General features: G+C 36.6%; 2 protein-coding genes across 2 annotated transcripts; one reads left to right on the top strand and one right to left on the bottom strand.

Moving 5' to 3' along the window:
- Positions 1-521: 521 nt before the first annotated feature.
- Positions 522-8,540, top strand: LOC132170512 (FG-GAP repeat-containing protein). The gene is made up of 13 exons (XM_059581515.2): positions 522-674; positions 833-991; positions 1,474-1,722; positions 1,816-1,935; positions 3,143-3,223; positions 3,837-3,932; positions 4,268-4,363; positions 4,830-4,883; positions 4,959-5,162; positions 6,035-6,160; positions 6,584-6,649; positions 7,008-7,307; positions 7,766-8,540. The coding sequence occupies exons 1-13, from the start codon at positions 612-614 to the stop codon at positions 8,240-8,242; spliced, it is 2,091 nt and encodes a 696-aa protein (XP_059437498.2). The 5' UTR covers positions 522-611; the 3' UTR covers positions 8,243-8,540.
- A 7,478-nt stretch (positions 8,541-16,018) lies between these two features.
- On the bottom strand, positions 16,019-18,482 carry LOC132172199 (protein SHI RELATED SEQUENCE 1). Its single transcript, XM_059583652.2, has 2 exons — positions 17,177-18,482; positions 16,019-16,671 (listed from the first exon to the last, which is right to left on the bottom strand). The coding sequence occupies exons 1-2, from the start codon at positions 17,796-17,798 to the stop codon at positions 16,283-16,285; spliced, it is 1,011 nt and encodes a 336-aa protein (XP_059439635.1). The 5' UTR covers positions 17,799-18,482; the 3' UTR covers positions 16,019-16,282.
- Positions 18,483-19,460: the final 978 nt, after the last annotated feature.

Raw genomic sequence — 19,460 nt, 5'->3', positions numbered from 1 at the left:
GTGATGAGTTTTTTTGTTAAGAAGGAAAATGTGATCAAGGGACGTATTTGTCTTTCGAGCAAAATTTAGGACTTTAATTGTCAAAATTACAAATTACTATCTTTATTAGTTACTAGGGCAAAACACAAATACTTTGTGACAATTTTACCAAGAGCCTGTTTGAAATTGCGTTTGAGAGGCTTAAAAGTGTGTTTAATACTTATAAAATTCATTTGAAAAAAAAAGTAATCGTTCGGAAAAAAAATTTAAAATGTTTTTAAGGGTTAAAAAAACCTAAAAATAGGCAAAACACACTTTTGACAAAAGTTTAAAAATAAAACTTTTATGAAAAAATATTTTTTTGACTTAAAAATTTTATTTGTCAAATACAATTCAAGCATGCTATAAATAAGAATAATAAGAGTCGATACATTAAGAACTATAAGAGTAGGCAAAACACAAATTTTTTTGCTGACATGGCAGTGCCACGTTAATGCACCTATGGCTAAGCCGACCGAGCCTGTGTCACAGCATTTCTCTAGCAACTACGAAGGATCTGCCAGAAATTGATATAATAGAATCACCGGAGCAAAGGAACACGAAGAAGAAGAAGAAGACGAAGAAACCGCAACATGAGGAAGCGAGACTTGGCCATCCTTATGCTCTCCGCTTTCGCCATCTTCTTCTCTCTTCAGGTCCTTCATCTTCGCACTGCCAAACTCATCCCCAATTCTCATAAACCCCAAAAAAGCCCTAAACCATTTTCAATCTCACTCTTTGATCTCTCAAGTAGCTCCCACATTTTCACTAACACGATTGAAAATTCGTTTCGTTTGCTTTCTGAATTTTGCAGCACGAGGGCGATTTCTCGTTCAGAGAGGCGTGGATGCATCTATCCGATGAGTACCCTATCAAATACGAGGCTGAGCGCCTCCCTCCGCCGATCGTTGCCGACTTGAACGGTGATGGCAAGAAAGAAGTCCTCATCGCCACCCACGACGCCAAGATTCAGGTAATATTTGAACTCTCTGACTGTCTGGTTCGATTTCACTAGGTATAACCTAATGTTAGAATGATTTCAGAATTTTGTATATGTTATTTATTATAATGTTCATTAAATTATTAAATTCGCTGTTTTCAAACATAGTTTGGTAATTTATCATGTTTCAAGAGCTGTGATTCTGGTCTTATTTACTTTCGGGGAGTTTGGGCCTGCACGCGCGGAAGTGTTAAATATTCATTAAATGATTAAATTTACCATTTATCATCAACTTAAGCTTTTGCGATGGTCGGTATCATTATTCTTATATTCTAGAATATTTCTTTGATAATTGATGATAAAAATATCAAATTTGCTTTTCTGGAATGGTATTGATAATTCATGGTCACTGCAATATAATATTGATCTTACGGTGTTTTTAGGAAGACTTGATGTATTGTAGTCTCTAGGGGTGTTATTAGCTATTGGGGTTTTGAGTTGTGAGTTTTTATTAGGTATTGGAGCCACATGCAAGGCGTGTGGACGAGGGGTTCAGTGATGCGTTTGTGCTGGCAGATGTGAGCCTGTTGCCTGACAAAATCAGAATTTCATCTGGGAGGCGGGCCGTGGCAATGGCCGCGGGCATTGTCGACCGAGATAAACCTGGACAGGCACCGAAGCAGGTCCTGGTTGTTGTTACCTCAGGTTGGTCTGTGATGTGCTTCGACCACAACCTCAAGAAGCTATGGGAAAACAATTTGCAGGTTTGTAGTATGGTCTTGATTTATTTATTTATTTCTGAAGGAGCATCCATTAATGCTCTCTTGTGACTATTGATTCTTGGTACTTATTGGCAGAAGGATTTCCCACATAATGCTCACCACAGGGAGATATCAATCTCGATAAGCAGTTATGCCCTTAAGCATGGAGATGCTGGATTAGTGATTGTTGGTGGGAGAATGGAAATGCAGCCTCATGTATGTTTTGTTTTGTTTTTTATTTCCTTGGTTGATAAGATGTAGAATATTTAGTGTTGCAACTTTTATTGAGATGTGCTAAGATGTCAGTAGATCGACTTATTAAGGATCTCTTCCCACTATTTACTGTGAGACATTCATGATATTCTTATGGAAGAAAGGAAATATGATCAATCTGGTCAGCCTGTCATTTAGTGGATGTTTAAAGATTGAGAAATGTGAACACAAGAGTGAAGTAATGAATAATACATGTATGGCCTCATCAATATGCCCAGCTGAGGATAAACTGCTTAGCCCGTCAGGGGTGAAAGCTCCTGGATTACCTAGTAACTGGTTCTGACAGGTGGGGTCAGTTACCCGTAGGAGTTTGATTAACGGTGAGGATTGTTGTATAGTATGCGTTTGCGACGTGCAATTAATCTGAGTAAAGTTCTCCTACGTTATCAAAAAAAAAAAAAAAAATGCCCAACTAAGGAGATTGTTTTCTAGTTTACACGGACCATTGTTTCTTTGTTCATCCCACTGAAAGAGTCAATAGAGAATATGATTGGCAGCTACTGTTTCTTTTTAACTTATACAACCTGGAGACCAAAACAATTGAGCTGTTGGGAGTTCAAGGCTAGTGCTGCTTCTACTGATCATACTCTTTTTGTTTTTTTTCATGGAGATGAATATAAACTTTTGTCTTTTGACACAGGTTATGCTGTTGGGGTTATTTTTTGTCAAGCTTGCTTTAGTTGATATCCATTGCTTCTTTACCCTGCTGTTAAAATTCTATCGTCTATTATTTTTCTGATCCGTGCATGCTAATCAAATTATAGATTGATGTTCGTGTATTCCTTGTTTTGAGAACTCATATCTTCTTGGAAATCAAAGCCAAACTGCTTTGCATATTAGGGTTTGTTTGAGATTGCGTTTGAGGAGCCTAAAAGTGCGTTTAACACTCAAAAAGTTCGTTTGAAGAAAAAAGTACTCGTTTGGTAAAATAATTAAAAGCGCTTTTAAGGGTCCAAAAAGCCAAAGAATGGCCAAAAAAATGCTTTTTTACCTGAAAACTCTTTCTTAAACGCAATCCCAAACATGCTCTTAATCTATTGGCTTCTCAGCATTAACTATTTTGATATAGATTCCTTATTGATGTACAAAATTGAGGACCTGCAATATCACTCATTTTCAATGTTCTTGCAAATATATTTTACCATTTCAGATTGTCATGGATCCTTTTGAAGAAATAGGGATGGCAGAAAAAAATGCTGAGCAACATAGAAGAAGTGCTGCTGAAAATGAGGTATGGGCATCCTTTTCTTGCCAAATGGTTTTTATGAAGCACAGTTCACAAATCCTATCATGGGCATGTTAAGTGAGATGGAAATAAGAAATAAATCATTCTAATTGGACTCAAATAAAAGATTGTCTTTTCATTCGACTGGGGACCACGCCTTATGAAGTAGAGGTTACTGGTTCAAATTTCTCCTTCATCTTTCCCTTGAGGCCAATTACTTATAATAAATAAATAAAAGAAAAAGAAAAGACAAAGATTGTCCTCATCAATTGATGGGCCACTTGGTTACCACTCCAGTTCTACCCTCGGTCACGTGTCTAAATCTGAGCATCATCCAAATATCATATCAAAATGTAAATGCATTGCAGCCTTATGGTTGTCCACAATTAAGTCCATTAGCTTTAGGCACCTCTCAGCAAATTGTCTTTCTGGGAAATGCTTTGAGAATCACTGGAGTTCAGTAATTGGTGGAGCATTTCACCTTCTGAAGTTCAGAAAGTATAATAAAAAAAGAACCAATGCCGCTGTCCATATGAGACCGGACATAATATGTTTGCAAGCTCATTATTCTTCAGTACTTAAGCATTTTATATTGATTCTTTATGTTTGTCCTGTTCAGACTTCCGAGAACCCCGGAACTGTGGAATTACGCCATTTTGCATTTTATGCATTTGCTGGTCGATCTGGTGCACTTCGATGGGATAGAAAGAACGAGGTGATCTTTTGTAGTTTTCTTTTTATCCTATTTCTCTTTAGCATTTCCTGGAGACATTATTTTTGGGAGAATAACATTCTATGGATTATCATGTTTCAAGTTTAGGCTTAATAGCTCTTCCTTGAGAAATTTTTGTTCTGATTACTAATACTTAATTATCCACTTCAAATTCTGTGCCATTTGTGTATAAATTGCAGCAAATTCTTGATATGTGGCTTGTTTGCCTATGTGTTGCTGCGATGTTGGCATCTAATTGATTAATAGAGCCTTGTTACTTCAGTAAACCATTTTTTTCCCCTTTATCTAATTACAATTTTCATCTTTTGGTGGTTTAGAATATTGAAGCACATTCATCCGATGCGCCACAATTAATTCCACAGCATAACTACAAGCTTGATGTTCACGCTCTGAATAGTCGTCATCCTGGAGAGGTATGCATTGAAGCTGTTTAGTTGACGTATACTTTATGCATTGCAGTTACTTAGTGTTAATTGGTTCATACTAATAGCCTTTACCTTTGTTGTCATTGTTGTTGTACACGTTATGATCAATATCCTTTCATTATTTTGTTAAAGTGGTACTGGGGAGAGTCCTGCATGGTTCACTTTGTTGTTTTTTTTCTTGACTTCATTTTCCGTTTTGCATTTACTTAAAATTTTAGCCATTTAAGTACAAAGATTGCATTTTTCAACCTGAAATCCATGTGAAACTGCTTCAATGACAAAATATCTCTCTCTCACCCACACACAGAAACTCACATTTTTGCGTTTTGTCTATGTGAGGATACTTCTTTTCTTTATGGTATTTCTCACATCTTGTAAGATATATTGTTGGATGGTTGTAATTTGTTTAGATTAAGGATTGAGGACTTCCTAATAATAGTGTGTCATATTGTAGTTTGAATGCAGGGAATTCAGAGAATCAATCCTTGGAGTGATGCCACATCACTGGGTAAGTAATATAAATTAAGCATTGTTTTCTTAAATGATGGGGAGTGATGACACCATACACATCATTTTTATTCAGGATCGGAGAGAAGACACTTTGTTGAAGCTGGCACATTTTAGGCGGCACAAAAGGAAAACTTTGAAAAAAACATCTGGAAAGACCACAAACTACCCTTTTAACAAGCCCGAGGAAAACCATCCTCCTGGGAAAGACTCAACTAAAAAAATTTCAAAACTTATTGGAAAGGCTGCAAATTATGCTGGTTCAGCAAAGTCTAAGAAGGTAAGATTCACAATGCACATCTTATGTAGCCATTAAATATACTTGTAGAGGTTGGCTCATTCTTATATATATATTCAAATGTGTGAACATATTGTTTGGATGTGCTTACTTTTTTTTATATTAAAATATTAAAGAAGTGAAAGAAGAAGGGGAAAAAAAAAAAAAACTCTGGTCTTGTGTGCACCATTTGGGTATCTCTGTGACATTAAAATATTGAAGAGGTGAAAAAAGAAGGGAAATTTTTTTTTGGTATTGTGGGCACAATTTGGGTATCTCTTAAGTGTCACAGCTCTGGTCTGCCTAAAGAGGCATTGCTTGTATGCCTCAAAGACACTGACATATGCTGTTTTCAAAAGTAAGTCTTCACCTGGGACTTGCTGTTACTTTCTACTCTTTCTAAAAGTTTGATACATTGTGCCAAATTATGAATACACTACTGCGAAGCACTTCTAAGTAGGACGTCCCTGCCACGGTTGGTTGGTTTTTGTTGAATTATTCATTCTCCTTAATTTTTCTCTCTGTCGCCGGTTGAAGTGAATATTTAAAAAATAAATAAATGAAGTATGGATGACACTGCTTTCATCTGAGTGGTATTGGTTTGACGAAGTATGTGGGATTTGAGAAAGTTGCTGACTTGGTAAATTAAAATGAATTGGTGGAAACATAAACAAGTTTCTAAACCATGTTTCCTCATTGCTTTTGCTGCTATTCTCCCCTGAGATCTTGGGCTTCATGTCTGTGGGAGGTATTGATCACCAAATCATCATCTGGGGAGGTTAATTCATTCATGTATATCTTGCTTTTCACAACTAAAAGAAGAAATTTTATTTTATAATTGGCTTCTTATAACCTGTTTTACTTTGCTGATGCAGCTATCACCTTATATTCCGACCATAACAAACTACACAAAGATTTGGTGGGTTCCTAATGTTGTTGTGGCTCATCAAAAGGAAGGGATAGAAGTCATTCATTTGGCAACAGGTCGCACTACTTGTAAGGTTATTAGCACACACATTCTATGAATATTTGTTTTATTTAGAAAACAAATATATATTGAATAATTTGCCTTAACAACATATGAATTTTTCCCCATACTTTTGGCTAAGATGAAGAATGAAACAATTATTTGATGCTTACATGAATTTCTCTCAAGGGATGTTAAACTTGCTAGAGTTCATGTGCACAGTACCATTATGATGTGAAATGGCAAACTTTTCATATTTGGAAACTAAAACACCCTTCTTTATTAAAGCAGCATTTTTATAGTCATATATCTAGACCATAGGCACATGTCTGATATTTAACACGCATCTGTTAACAAGTGCCATTCTGGCTACTTTACATTTGAGTTCTGTCATATTTATTGCTATATTAACTTTGACAAGTTGAAGGTGTTATCTGAAATTCATTGATCTCTACAGCTTCATCTTCAAGAAGGCGGCCTTCATGCTGATATTAATGGTGATGGAGTCCTAGATCATGTCCAGGTGCATATTGTTTTCTTCTCTATCTCTAGCCTCTTTATCTCAATTTCAATAGGCTCTACAGACCCCTGTAAATTAAGGGAATCTGAATTTATGGGTGTTGGAAGTTAATGCCTCTTAGAATGATCATATCTTGTTCAAATACTCTTTTCTTTGAGGTACTATTGCTTGCCATATAATCTTTCTTTCTGTACATTGGATGTGGTTGGTCTTCTGCCTAAATTATGTTGGTGAATTCAACCAAATTACAGCAGGATGGTGAACGTTGATCAGAAACTGCAGCAATAACAAGAAAGGGATTTCATTAGAAACTCTTGGCTAGATATGTGGGTAATATATGTCAATTTTTTCCTCTCTTCAGGTTGTTGGGGGAAATGGTGCTGAGCAGACTGTTGTTAGTGGATCCATGGACGTGTTGCGACCGTGTTGGGCTGTTGCGACCTCCGGTGTACCAGTACGAGAACAACTCTTCAATGCTTCAATATGTCATCATAGTGCCTTTAACTTTTTCCAACATGGAGAATATTCCAGGTACTATGGTCGAACATCAGACGTAACTTCTTTAGAGGTTGCAACACCCATTCTCATCCCAAGAAGTGATGGTCATAGGCATCGTAAGGGAAGCCATGGCGATGTTATCTTCTTGACAAATCGAGGGGAGGTATGCTGTTAATCTGAATCTATTGCATGCCCTTCTTGCGACTATTTGGAAATTGGATTGAGGGGTTTGGTTCAAGCACTAAATCAAAATATTTTTTTTCTATTTTTGCTTATTATATCATTTGGGGCAGAAATACAGCCTTTATAGCAGAGAGGTGGCCTCTAAAATCTGATCACATCGGATTGATATGTTAAAATTGGTGCCCTTTCATTTTGTGGAATCTTATAATTATGCTCTACAAGAAAAATATGCTCATGCACTCCATTTGATTTCCTTGGGTGTACTTGTTGGTTGCCACACCTTAATCTATATGAGATTAGACAACTAATGGAAATGGATTATTGCATCCTGACTGATATCTGAACACCTTGCGTAGCCTTACCAGCAAGATTCTTATTAGGTGGCTTGCATTACTGTCTTATGGTGAAGTGGGAACTCAAATTTTCTATTCCTTTCAGATAACATCATACTCCCCTGGCTTGCACGGCCATGATGCTGATTGGCAATGGCAACTATCTACTGGTGCTACATGGTCAAATCTTCCATCTCCATCAGGTATGATGGATGCTGGTGTCGTGATCCCTACGCTGAAGGCATTTTCCTTGCGCGTGCACGATAATCAAGAAGTGATCCTTGCAGCAGGGGATCAAGAAGCAGTGGTGATATCCCCAGGAGGAAGTCTGTTAGCATCAGTTGATCTTCCTGCGGCACCAACGCATGCCCTTATATGCGAGGACTTCTCAAATGATGGACTCACCGACCTTATTCTTGTGACTTCTAGTGGGGTGTATGGCTTTGTTCAGACCAGGCAACCAGGTGCCCTGTTCTTCAGCACACTGGTCGGTTGCCTTATACTTGTGATGGGGGTCATATTTGTCACCCAACACTTGAATTCTATCAAGGGGAAGCCCCGACCTTCATCTGGTCCTCGGTGAAAATAGCGTTTTTACACTGAATGAAAATTGCCAGAGCTCCAGAGGACTTGCTTCCCCTCTGTTAATCTTATGGCGGTTCATTAACATCTTAAGAGCTCTTGCTTGTAAAAAATCTATAAATTCTAAACTTGTGAGGGACTTCTAGTGAGTTTTTCATGTGGCTTAAGAAAGGTCCAGGCTGGTAGAAAATTTTGGGATATAATTTTATACTTTTCGCCTCTGTATACTGTTTCCGTGTTTCAAAATTGATTAATTTCTTCCTTGGACCAAAGAATAAACGACACCCAGGTGAAAATTCTCTTGCTGTGCTTGATGGTCTTGGATGCCTTGTCTTGTAAGCACTTGTGCTGGAAAAAGCAACATGGATGCGGATTAATTCTGTCCTCCTCTTCCCAGAATGGGCAAGCAAAGCTCTTAAGAGTAGGACGCATTATTGAACGGTCGGCTAGTAATTGTGTGCGTGTGTTTTTCTTTCCGGGGTTAGAAAGAACAAGGAACAAAAGAAAAAGGGGTGGGGGATCATTATTAAGTGGGATTAGATTTCTTCCCGAAATTCTTTGCCCAAAATTTAAGGAAATTTGAGTGGGGATGAGGGCCTTGGAATTTGGGCTGAGAAAGAGGAGACCCTGGGTTCCGGGGTGTTTGGGCAGGTGGGCCCTGCACCTCGGGGCCTACTTGCCCAAACACCCCAGAACCCAGGGTCCTCTTTCTCATTCCTTTGAAATTTGGACAGAAAATTTCAACCCTTCATAAGTGCTAAACACTAAGATCTTGTCTTGATTTTATATGGGAGAAATTTGGTACGCGGAATGACAATTTCATCAGAAAAATGAATAGTTATTTCTAGGAGTAAAAGGTGAAATGAAATACCTATTCTTTGTCCTCAGTTGGTGACAACATATTTGCCTTTACTGGAATTAAATCAAAATTACAAAAACTACCAACTTAAAAAATTAAAAAATTAAGGCTCCATTTGTTTAAGAAAGTAGAACTCCGATGGATTCCGGTGATTAGCGACCGGCAAACACTGACAGTGGATTCCAAAATAAATATATTATGAATTGTTTTGGAAAATATAATCTATTCTTGAAGGAAGAGCACTATTCCTCTAATTTTTTTTAGATAAATGGCTATTCCTCACTTTAAGAAATATTAATTCCCATGAGAATAATTACTATTTAAAAGCTAAAAATCTTACCAAACTATAAAATATTTATTCTATTTCATTGGTTTAATCCTTGTACCAATTGTACATACAATTTTCCGTATCGTTATTTTCTCATAAAGTAATTTTCGAATTATACGTATCGTTCTTTTCTCGTAATGTAATTTTCGAGGTTATGCCATAGTTGGTGCTAAAACTAGATTGCAAAAACTAGTTATTGGAAAAGCATGGCTAGTAATCATAGACCTTTTCATTCCCTTGTATGACTTTTAACACAGCATCTAGACAAATCGCGAAACACACTCCCACTCGATTGATGGCATCCTTTTGAATAACAACTTGACAAGAAAAGATGAGACATTAGCACATAAAATAATTTTCAATAGACTTCATGATCACCCAACATAAGCTACCCTGCCTGCCGACAATGGTGCTATATATATATATATATATATATATATATATATATATATATATATAAGGAAATATCTGAGTAATGGGATTGGATACTTATGCTCAATTTTTTTAATTCTATGATGGGATAGCAGATTCTCAAAAAGCAATTTGCCATTCTGATGGAATTAATTAGACCTACCTAGACCCAAACCTTTTTTTTTTTTTTTTTTGGGTGGAATTTCAATGCATATGGGACTTTCTCCTGGCCTCACCAATCTCGGCCACTCATATTTATTAGTTACACTTTCATAAGAACTAGAAAAGTAGAAATCTAACCTAGTTGACTTGTTAGACAACTGTCTCACACACACACACACACATATATATATATATATAGATAGATAGATGTTTATGTATATTGAATATGGTTCAAGTGTGCTAATGAGATGATTATACATAACATCTAAATGATAATACCTTGTGAATTATAAACCTTAGGTGTGTTAATGAGCTCGACCTCTGGGATTTTTCCGGAAAACTTCTTGCTTTCCTTGAAAACACGGCTTGGTATACTTGCTGGAATTTTTTTCCATCAAGCTTTTACTATGCTTATTTGCTTTTAAATTTCGGCCTTTTATGATGTTTAGAAACATTAAGGCTGTGATTCGATCATTACATGTAACATGATGGTAGTTGCTTGGTTTGATTGTACGGAGGGAGTTATTTGTTACACAAGCATACCGTATGGAGTTCTTGGTCACTTTTTAAACCCTAAAGAGTTTATTTGTCACAACTTTAAACACAAAGACTAATTTTGCAAAATTTTCCTTATTTTTTTAATTTTTAATTTTCTTTTTGGATGTAAAAACTTTAATATGTACAAAAAGAAGTGCTTTATTAATGTACGTAGTCGGTGAAACAGGAATTAAAACCCAACACCCCTCGTGAGACATTCTACTGAGAGCCAAGACTTGCAGTAAAGCTCCCTGCAACTAAAAGAATAATGGTGACCCATTGAAGAGACAATTCAATGAGACCAAAGCTTTGGCCCTTCATAACAGGCGTCAACGTCAAGCCTTAAACACCACCACATTTGCAACCTCCTTTTGCTCATATGGGCGGCTGCAATTTCCCTGGAAAAAAAAAAAAAAAAAAAAAAAAGGTGACCGTTTGCAGCACAGTAGCTCTCACAAGCTGTCTCCTACTTTCTCAGAAGGCAAAGAGGGGTTTCTAACAGCAACTTGATCAGCAAAGCACCCTTTTACAGCAGAGAGCCTGAGACACTAACCAGACGGCTTGGGACCACTCCAAAGATGCCCACATAATTTACACAAACCACATTATGGTGCATTAGACTCCTATCTATCTGGGCTCACCCTACGACCTCAACCTGCACATGCCAACCCACCCTATGATGCCCTAATACCATAAAAACCCTAGTTTTCTTCTTAAATGCCTTTGCCTCAATGCCTATGCCTTGGCTTATAAGGAAATCTATATATATTTAATATGCTCAATAATTACTATATGCGTTAAAATATTAATTAAACGGTACAATCCAACGGGTGATTTTACTGTATATTCATGGATCTCTTTCTCTCTCTCTCTCTCTCTCTCACTCTCACACACACAACTCCCAAAGAAATGGAGGAAGCTGCATGAGAGCTTTGACCCATGTGGGTACATTTTGTTTTCCACTTGTGAAGTAGTAGGATCAAAATGCATTTTCTATAATAATTAATATTCATGCCATTGATTACCAAGAAACAGTCTTTCATCCCAATAAAAACAGAAGAAAAGTAACCGATTAAACCTGCATGTGTTGGAACCTTGCATCATAACTTAGGATGCTTGAATATACTAGCTAGGGTTAAGAAGAAAAACATTGTTAGGGTTTCGGAGGAAAGGATTCCCATTAAAAAAATTATTATTATTATTACCCTTTTTCCTTGAAACAATTGGTAATAGTAAATGATCTCCCACACCATAAATGGAGTAGTTAATGATTACTGGGGAGTAAGAGGTTTCTGTACAAGTGGTCGAAACAAGGAATATACTATCCTCTATGTGCTGCTCAAGAATACATGAGAATCTGAAAAAAGCGAAAGCTTTTTGAGCAGAAAAACACGGGGGTCTTTCTCGTCATCATGATCTCTGTAAAGTTGTATGGAATTATATTTGCATTGGAAAACGAAAATAAATATCCTCACATTTCATATTTCCTATTTCTTAGGTCTCCATTTATTACAATGCAAGTATTTCCCACATAAATTAATTAATAATAAATTACAACAGCTCATCCACATATAACAAGGTACAATTTCTTAGAAGAATAGCTTTCTTTATTCATTTAGAACAATATATGACGTAATTTGGATGTTTCTCCAATAAAGTAGTTCTCATATATTTCTATATAATATAGGCATGAATTTCATATTCAGCTTTATGTCCAGAAGGGAAGTGATGACTTTGCACTAAATTAAAACAAACGCATGGTGAAGTAGACAAAGACAAAAACGAATGACAGAAAATCAGACTGCACTGGAGTTGTTGGGTTTTGGCACAATCTAGATCACGCAGACAACCCAAGGTCTACATATAATTAAGATTGAGGATATTCTGGAATATTCTAGTGCAAGAACAAGTACTTCCTCTTCTACACTGAGGTTTAGGTATTGAGGAACAGATAATTACGGCATAAAAAGAGTCGAACCGAGACATCATTATTAAAAATGCACGTGATTCTTATATGAATTTTAAACAAATGTCACTTTGATAGGCCAGAGTTGGAGGGAACTTTGTTCTATAAGAAAACTAACAGGAATTACTTCGATCATACATTTGATGGAATATTTCTAAGCTGCACTGAATTCAATGATTTAAGAAGGAAAAAATGTATCATATTTATTTTTGACTACTGATTTCCAACAAATGCAATGCACATAGAGCTGTTGCATTTACATACATGAAAATATAAGCATATATCTAAAACATGTTTGAGTTAGGTTAGCCAAACAAATTCAAGGCGAAGGCTTTCAAATTAGTACTAGAAATTGTGTTATTCTATTTTTGGTAGCTCTGGAAAACTCTTCACACCATCCTGAAGACTGAAGAGTAATGGTAATGTATGGTTAAAGCAAATTGTATTATATTGTCATGCCAAAGTATCTCCATTGCTACAAAGGTAACAAATCAATTACTCAATTACTCACCTAGATTCAAAAATTTGCAAGCACTTGAAGTATTAATTACAAGCAAACAAGTCAGATGATCAACTAAGGGCAGACATGCAAGAACTGATCAATGAGTGGCAGAGGAAATAGGTTATACTAATGCTTACATGATTAAGTAGATTTCTCTTCACAATTATGACATTAAGGGATTAGTTTCTGCTTCACAAATCTCATATAACAAATCCATGCAAATAGTTATTTAGATAGGGACATGCAACAAAAATATATTGCTAACACAATCTGCCAACAGAAAAATAAGATTCTTTGTGATTCTCATGTTACCATAAATAGATCAATCATGCAACTTAGCGCATATCTGAATTCAGAACTCATATTGTTCCTTAGAAATATAAACATCCTACATGCATGTGTATCAAAAATGTTATGTTGAACATACTTAATAACAATTCAAAACACAACCACACGGATTAATTTTCACTGTTCAGCATTGCTTGAGCCTGAGTAATGCAAGACCTTCAATTGGTCAACAACTATTTTACAACTTGCTAGCACATATCAACATGTGATTGGAGCCATGTCAACCACTAAAACAAAATTTAAAAACTCTTCAATTAGATGCTGGCATGTGTGAGCAAAACTATAAAGGAGTTGTAGACCAGTCGTAGGTCTAACGTTATTCGCTTGACCCATATCCTTTGCTAGACCTTCTTTCTCAGCTTGCCCCAAAGTAGAAAGGGAAACATATCTCTTTCTGGTTTTCTTATTTATATCATTCTTCACCTTTTCAATTGCTAGAAATAAGTTTATATTCGATATCCTAGGCGATTGCTTTACATGTAGAATCCTATCTTATGGAATTAATGGACCCAACAAAATATTCTAGATAGAACGCAAAGGAATCTGGCTGCTGCACAACAATTCTTACAAGTAGAGTTACACCATGCTTTTCCAAATTATTTGTTGAACCAAAAAATTAAAAATAAAAAAGAGAAAGATCGACGCAATAAAAAAAAAAAATAATAATAAAAAAATCTATAACTACATGTAAATTTAATGAAATTATCATTCGAATATCTTTTTCATTTATATATATCCATGCATGTAAATCAATTCAGCTTATTATATGCCAAGGAGATCACTAAGAAATTTAGACACATATAAACCTATTGCTTATTCCTAGTTCCAATTAACACGCTGACACAATTCATAATTTATTCTAAATACATTCCTTAAACACAATATTTCTTGTTCAACATTTTTAGCTAAAGAGGGTATGCTCTATTGGGATTAATTAATTTTCCAAAGCATATCATCTCAGGATATCATCCTCCATATAAAACACCATGCAGACAATGTTGGAGGCTCATCAAATGCCTAAATCTAATACAACATGTTTGTCATAGCAGAATTTTATCATGACAAAAAGCGATCAATGAGGTAATTACCTATAGGAAGGGAATATTCACCTATAGGACAAACTTAACAAATAAGATTTAGTTATATTTACCTATAGGAAAAAATAAAATAAAAAGAGAAAAAGGGTTTGCAAATCCACCTTTATTTTCAGATCGAGTTCCTCTTGGAACTTGGGAGTCTAAGAGTCTTTTCCTCTATAAGGTTAATTTGGAGTGACAAATTTGGGTGGGTTCATATTGCCTAATCTGCCAACACTAACAAAACTCTAATTTATATTGACAAATTAACGGTAAAAGTGTTTATACAAATAATAACTTCTTATTATGATAATATGAGAAAATAAACAGTATATTCTAGTGATTCATGTGGCTATGATTATCAGTTTAATTACTCGTATTGAGATCGATTCACCCAGCTTTAGACATAAAATTGATTGCAGCATAACAATACTGAGAAGACAAATTTCACTTGAGCAATTCCTAGCTATGTTCATTCTTATTTAGCTAACTCCTCTAAATTCAATCCCAATCGTATATATTTTACCGACAAGTGTCTCTTTCTGAAAACGCTATGGACTATGGAGTTTTGTCAAGTGTTTCGCATAGTTTTTTTTTTTTTTTGGGGTTTGAAATGTTATGATGTGACGTAAAAGTTTAAAATAGTTGTTTGTGTTTTAAGTGTTTTATAATTTGGATTATTTGTTAATGTTTCGGTCATCAATTCTTTAAATAATTTGGTTCTCTTCTTAGGAAGTATATATATACACGTTAAAAGGACACCGGTGGTCATGCTTTATTCATAAACTAGTGCATTTTATATATATATATATATATATATATATATATATAATGAAGACAATAGCATGAAGGTTTCACCAAAAATAAAAATGAAAAAACCGAAAGCAAAAGAACATATGTAGGCTATGTAGCCCAAGCCTAATGATGTGTCAACACTGATAAAATATAATAAAAAAATCATCCGTAAAAAAAGAGGAAAAAACCATTTTCACAGCATAAAGGTTGTATTGGGAAGTGAGAAATGAGATGTCATATTAAAAGTCAAATTATTTTTAAACGCAAGGAAATTTTCTCCGTCTCTCCCCCGCTTACGCACAAGTAATCAGCCTGAAGGCTCATACTATGTAGTGTAGACTCTTAAATACACAAACATCTTCACACATTTACGTTATCTCCATCTGTGTATATATATATATATACGTTCCTCTAGGTGCATCGAACAAGAGCAGATGATGAGCAATATTACCCATTTGATCATCAAGGAGTCACATCATGCATGCACACATATGTATGTATGCATGTCTGATGTCTAGCAGATGAACATGTGTGTGTGTGTGTGAAAGAGGGAGAATGCTCTCATGCATGGCTGGACGGCCAACACGGAGACGAAAAAAGAAGTTTTCCATGTAGTTTGTCCAAACATAGACAGTAAAAATTCGTCCACATCTCAAAAACCGGCAAGCATACGGGTAAACAGGAAAAAAGCAGCTTCAAAGTTCAAAAACAAACAAGAAAGAGTAATGAAATTCAACCAGATGAGGAAAAAAAAAAAAAAAAAAGAAGAGAAACAACTACACTGGACTGCACGCCCATTTCGTACAGAAACAAGTTACCATTTCAACGAAATGAAGAACAATAACAATAATTTAACTTTCGTTGAGGATTTGAGATTTGCACAAAAACAAACATCTTCCTCGTTTCCGCTCGTACATTGTTTTTTTTTTTTTTTGAGTTGCCTTTACTCCTACTTGAATGATTGTCAAATTTACTACATGATCATCGATATTATGAAATATTGCCGGCAAAGAGAAAAGTTGGTGAGAGAGAGAGATGGAAGAATGTGGGTTTGTTTTCATGATCTTGGGGGTGGGAAGAAATGCGTACCAGCCATGAAGGAGTTAAGCGGAGCTGGGTATAGAGAAGAAGGATCAAGAAGTGCCATGGCAGACGAAGCCACTTCAGCGGCGCCACCACCGGCAGCTGTGGCGGCACTGGTAGTGGCGGCACCGGCAATAAGGTTGAGAGGTTGAATTCCGCCACCCCCGGAGGAGCTCTCCCCACCCACGGAGTAGTTGGTTTCGGGGCCTACGTCGTAGAGAATGCCCTTGAAAACATGGCCACCTATGTTCACAGCTGTCTGATACGCGTACTGATCGTCTGCGTCTTCAATAGAGCTCACTCGTACGCATTGGAAAACAGCTGGAGAGTTCACTGTCGCCGGAAAATGTCCAACTTCTAACCCTAAAATATGATCCCAACCAAAAACCATTAGATCATTTGGAAGAGTGAATGAATAAATATACAAAATAAATATATATATATAAAATAAAAAAATAAAAAATAAAAAAAAAAGATGGCACATAAAAGCAAGCACACCCGCTCATACACAGATATCCACACACTGAGCGTGAGACGCACACACAAAGAGGAAAAACAGTTTCTTCCCCGTCAATCTATTCGTCAGGATTACTGAATAACAGTATTTTGGAAAAGGAAAAGGGATAGAAAGCTGATGGGGTTTACTATGGAGGTCGATTTCAACACACGCAATCGGTATACGTCTTGTTTGGGTATACTTCCAAAACCCTCTCTCTCTCTCTCTCATATAATTCTCTCTGGATGCGTCTAGGAAATCCTTTCAACGAGTCAATCAGTAGAACTGTGAGTGTCTGTGAAATATTATATAAATATAAAAAAGAAAAAAAAAAGGAAAAAAAAAAAACAAATAAGAGGAGAGGAATGGTACCTGACGCGCTAGTGGGCAAACGAGTGCAGGCGAGAGAGGGATTCTCTCGCTGTCTTTTGGAATTCTCTCCTCCTCCTCCTCCGTGGAGCTGAAGTTGTTGTTGTTGTTGCTGCAAAGCAGAGAGGTGTTGTTGGCGCTCGCGGCGCTTGGCAGCCGGAACCCAAGTGCTTTTAACATGGGTTGGGCAGTCCAATCCTCGGCTCTTACAGCAAGTCCTGCACCGCATGTGAGCGCAGTCCTTCTTGGCTTGGTTTCCGCAGTCCTGGCAGCTCACCCCTCCTCCTGTGGACCTCATCATCATGAGTGCCGATCTTGAAGGCGACTCATCAGAGACGTTGATTGAGCTCCTGCTGGGGCCCACGCCTAACCCAGCCGCTGAGGTGTAGAGATCTTGTTGAAGATGTTGATGGTGCCGTTGTTGGAGAAGTACTTGCTCTTGCTGTTGCTGTTGCCATAGTTCGAAACCCTTGTACGCTGCCACATCTTCATTCTTGTACCAGAACAAGCTCTCTGGGGGAATCTCTGTTGGAGGGTTGTTGCCGCTTTGCTGATGATGATCTTCTTCTTGGCTGCTCCTCCTCGCTCCTCCTCCTCCTCCACCTAATGAGAAAAACCCAGCCATTCTTCCTCCTCTAAGCCTGACCAGGACCTCAATTGTGACAGACAATCCATATCAGAAGCTCCACTCTCGCCAAAAATCAGCACCCAAATACCAAATGGGTATTCTTCAATTCCTCTTTTTTTCTGCCCTTGTTGTCTTTCGTTGAGAATTCTTCTTCTTCTTCTTCTTCTTCTTCTTCTTCTTCTTCTGTGCTTGCTTGCTTGCTACCTGTATACGAGTGTTGTTGTTCTTGTGTATATGTTTTTCTAGCTTTACTGTTTTCTCAAAGAGTGTGTTTTGTGTTTGTGTTTGTGTCTGTGTCTGTGTCTGTGTAGTTGGGAAGGGGTTAATTGCAGCTCTAGCTCGTCAGGGAAAAAGACTTTGGCTGGTTACTGCTTAGTGTTAATCGACCCATGAATTCCCTCCCTTCCCTTTCTTTCCTTCTTCTCCAAAACGAATTTCGGAAGCATTTAAAGAACAACACAGACTCGCACAGCTATTATCTCACACAACTCTGCAACGCCGCCATGCCCCCTCTGCACCGCGCTGCTCCCCAATTTAAGTCTCCCAACGCATCCGTTTGCCTTCTTTCTCCCTCTCTCTCTCTCTCTCTCTGATTTCTCTGCAGGTGATGAGCTTTTTAGCTCTGAGCAGTGCCTCTTGTGTCCGTAAACTTAAAACAACTCTCTCTCTCTCTCTCTCTCTTTCCTTCTATGAATTCTCTCTCTTTGTGGATTTTATGATCTAATCTTAAATGGAATGAATCAACCGATCATAATTTCTCGTGCTCATCTAACCATCAAACGCTCCGCCACGTGTCGAACCACAAGCTTTTCCTTATTCGTCCTTTGCACCGGAAAACCCGCTGCTTTTTCGTGACTCTCCCTTTAATGAACAAATTTTGTTTTTGTTTTTATTATTTTATTGTTTTCTTCTTTTTCCATCCATGATAACCAATTATCCATCACGTTAATTAAACTAAAATACGAAATAATCTTTCTTCTCAATTTTATATTTTTGATTTATTTCTAACGAAAAATGTCTTCATTAATACATTTCATATGAATTTGAATTGGGATTTCTTTTTTCTTTTTTCTTTTTTCTTTTTTCTTTTTTGTTATTAGTTTGTTTAAATAATACAAAATTCCAACTGTTAAAAAAAAAAAAAGCTTGCAGATCCCGCTTATTCTAAATTGATTGGAGCAAATAAACCTCCCAAACCAGTGTTATACTTTTAATTTCTATATTATTGGAATAATGATATCTATAAATCCTGCCATGTGAGTAGGAGGGTGTAGAACCAATAGTTGTTGGTGTTAAAAGAATATTTATCTTTATTAATTTTTATCATCTCTAATTTGTTTTGTAATAGAATTTTAACTTATTCAATCCAATTTCAACAACTTTTTACTTTTTATTATTATAAAATAAAATACTTGATTAAAAAAAGTGTTTTTTACATAAAGGTGTAGCTGTAAAGTAAATTCTAGGGCATTGTTCTACTGACATTTGTCTGCATGGAGGGCATTTTAGTGAATAGGATTCTCCAGTCCGACCAAAAAAATTTTAATGCAGAGTAAATTAAGTCCAACACCGTATTAAATCCTTTTTAATTTTCTGAATTGTTTATTGATGTAGAGAGATTTGGGCAGTGAAAAAGAGGCGTATTTTTCGAATTTCCAA

The sequence above is a fragment of the Corylus avellana genome, chromosome 1 (assembly GCF_965113065.1).
Source record: "Corylus avellana chromosome 1, dhCorAvel1.hap1.2, whole genome shotgun sequence".
In the NCBI taxonomy this organism is placed as follows: Eukaryota; Viridiplantae; Streptophyta; class Magnoliopsida; order Fagales; family Betulaceae; genus Corylus; species Corylus avellana.
The sequence above is the reverse complement of the archived record's forward strand: the minus strand, read 5'-3'. Positions and strand labels throughout refer to the sequence as shown.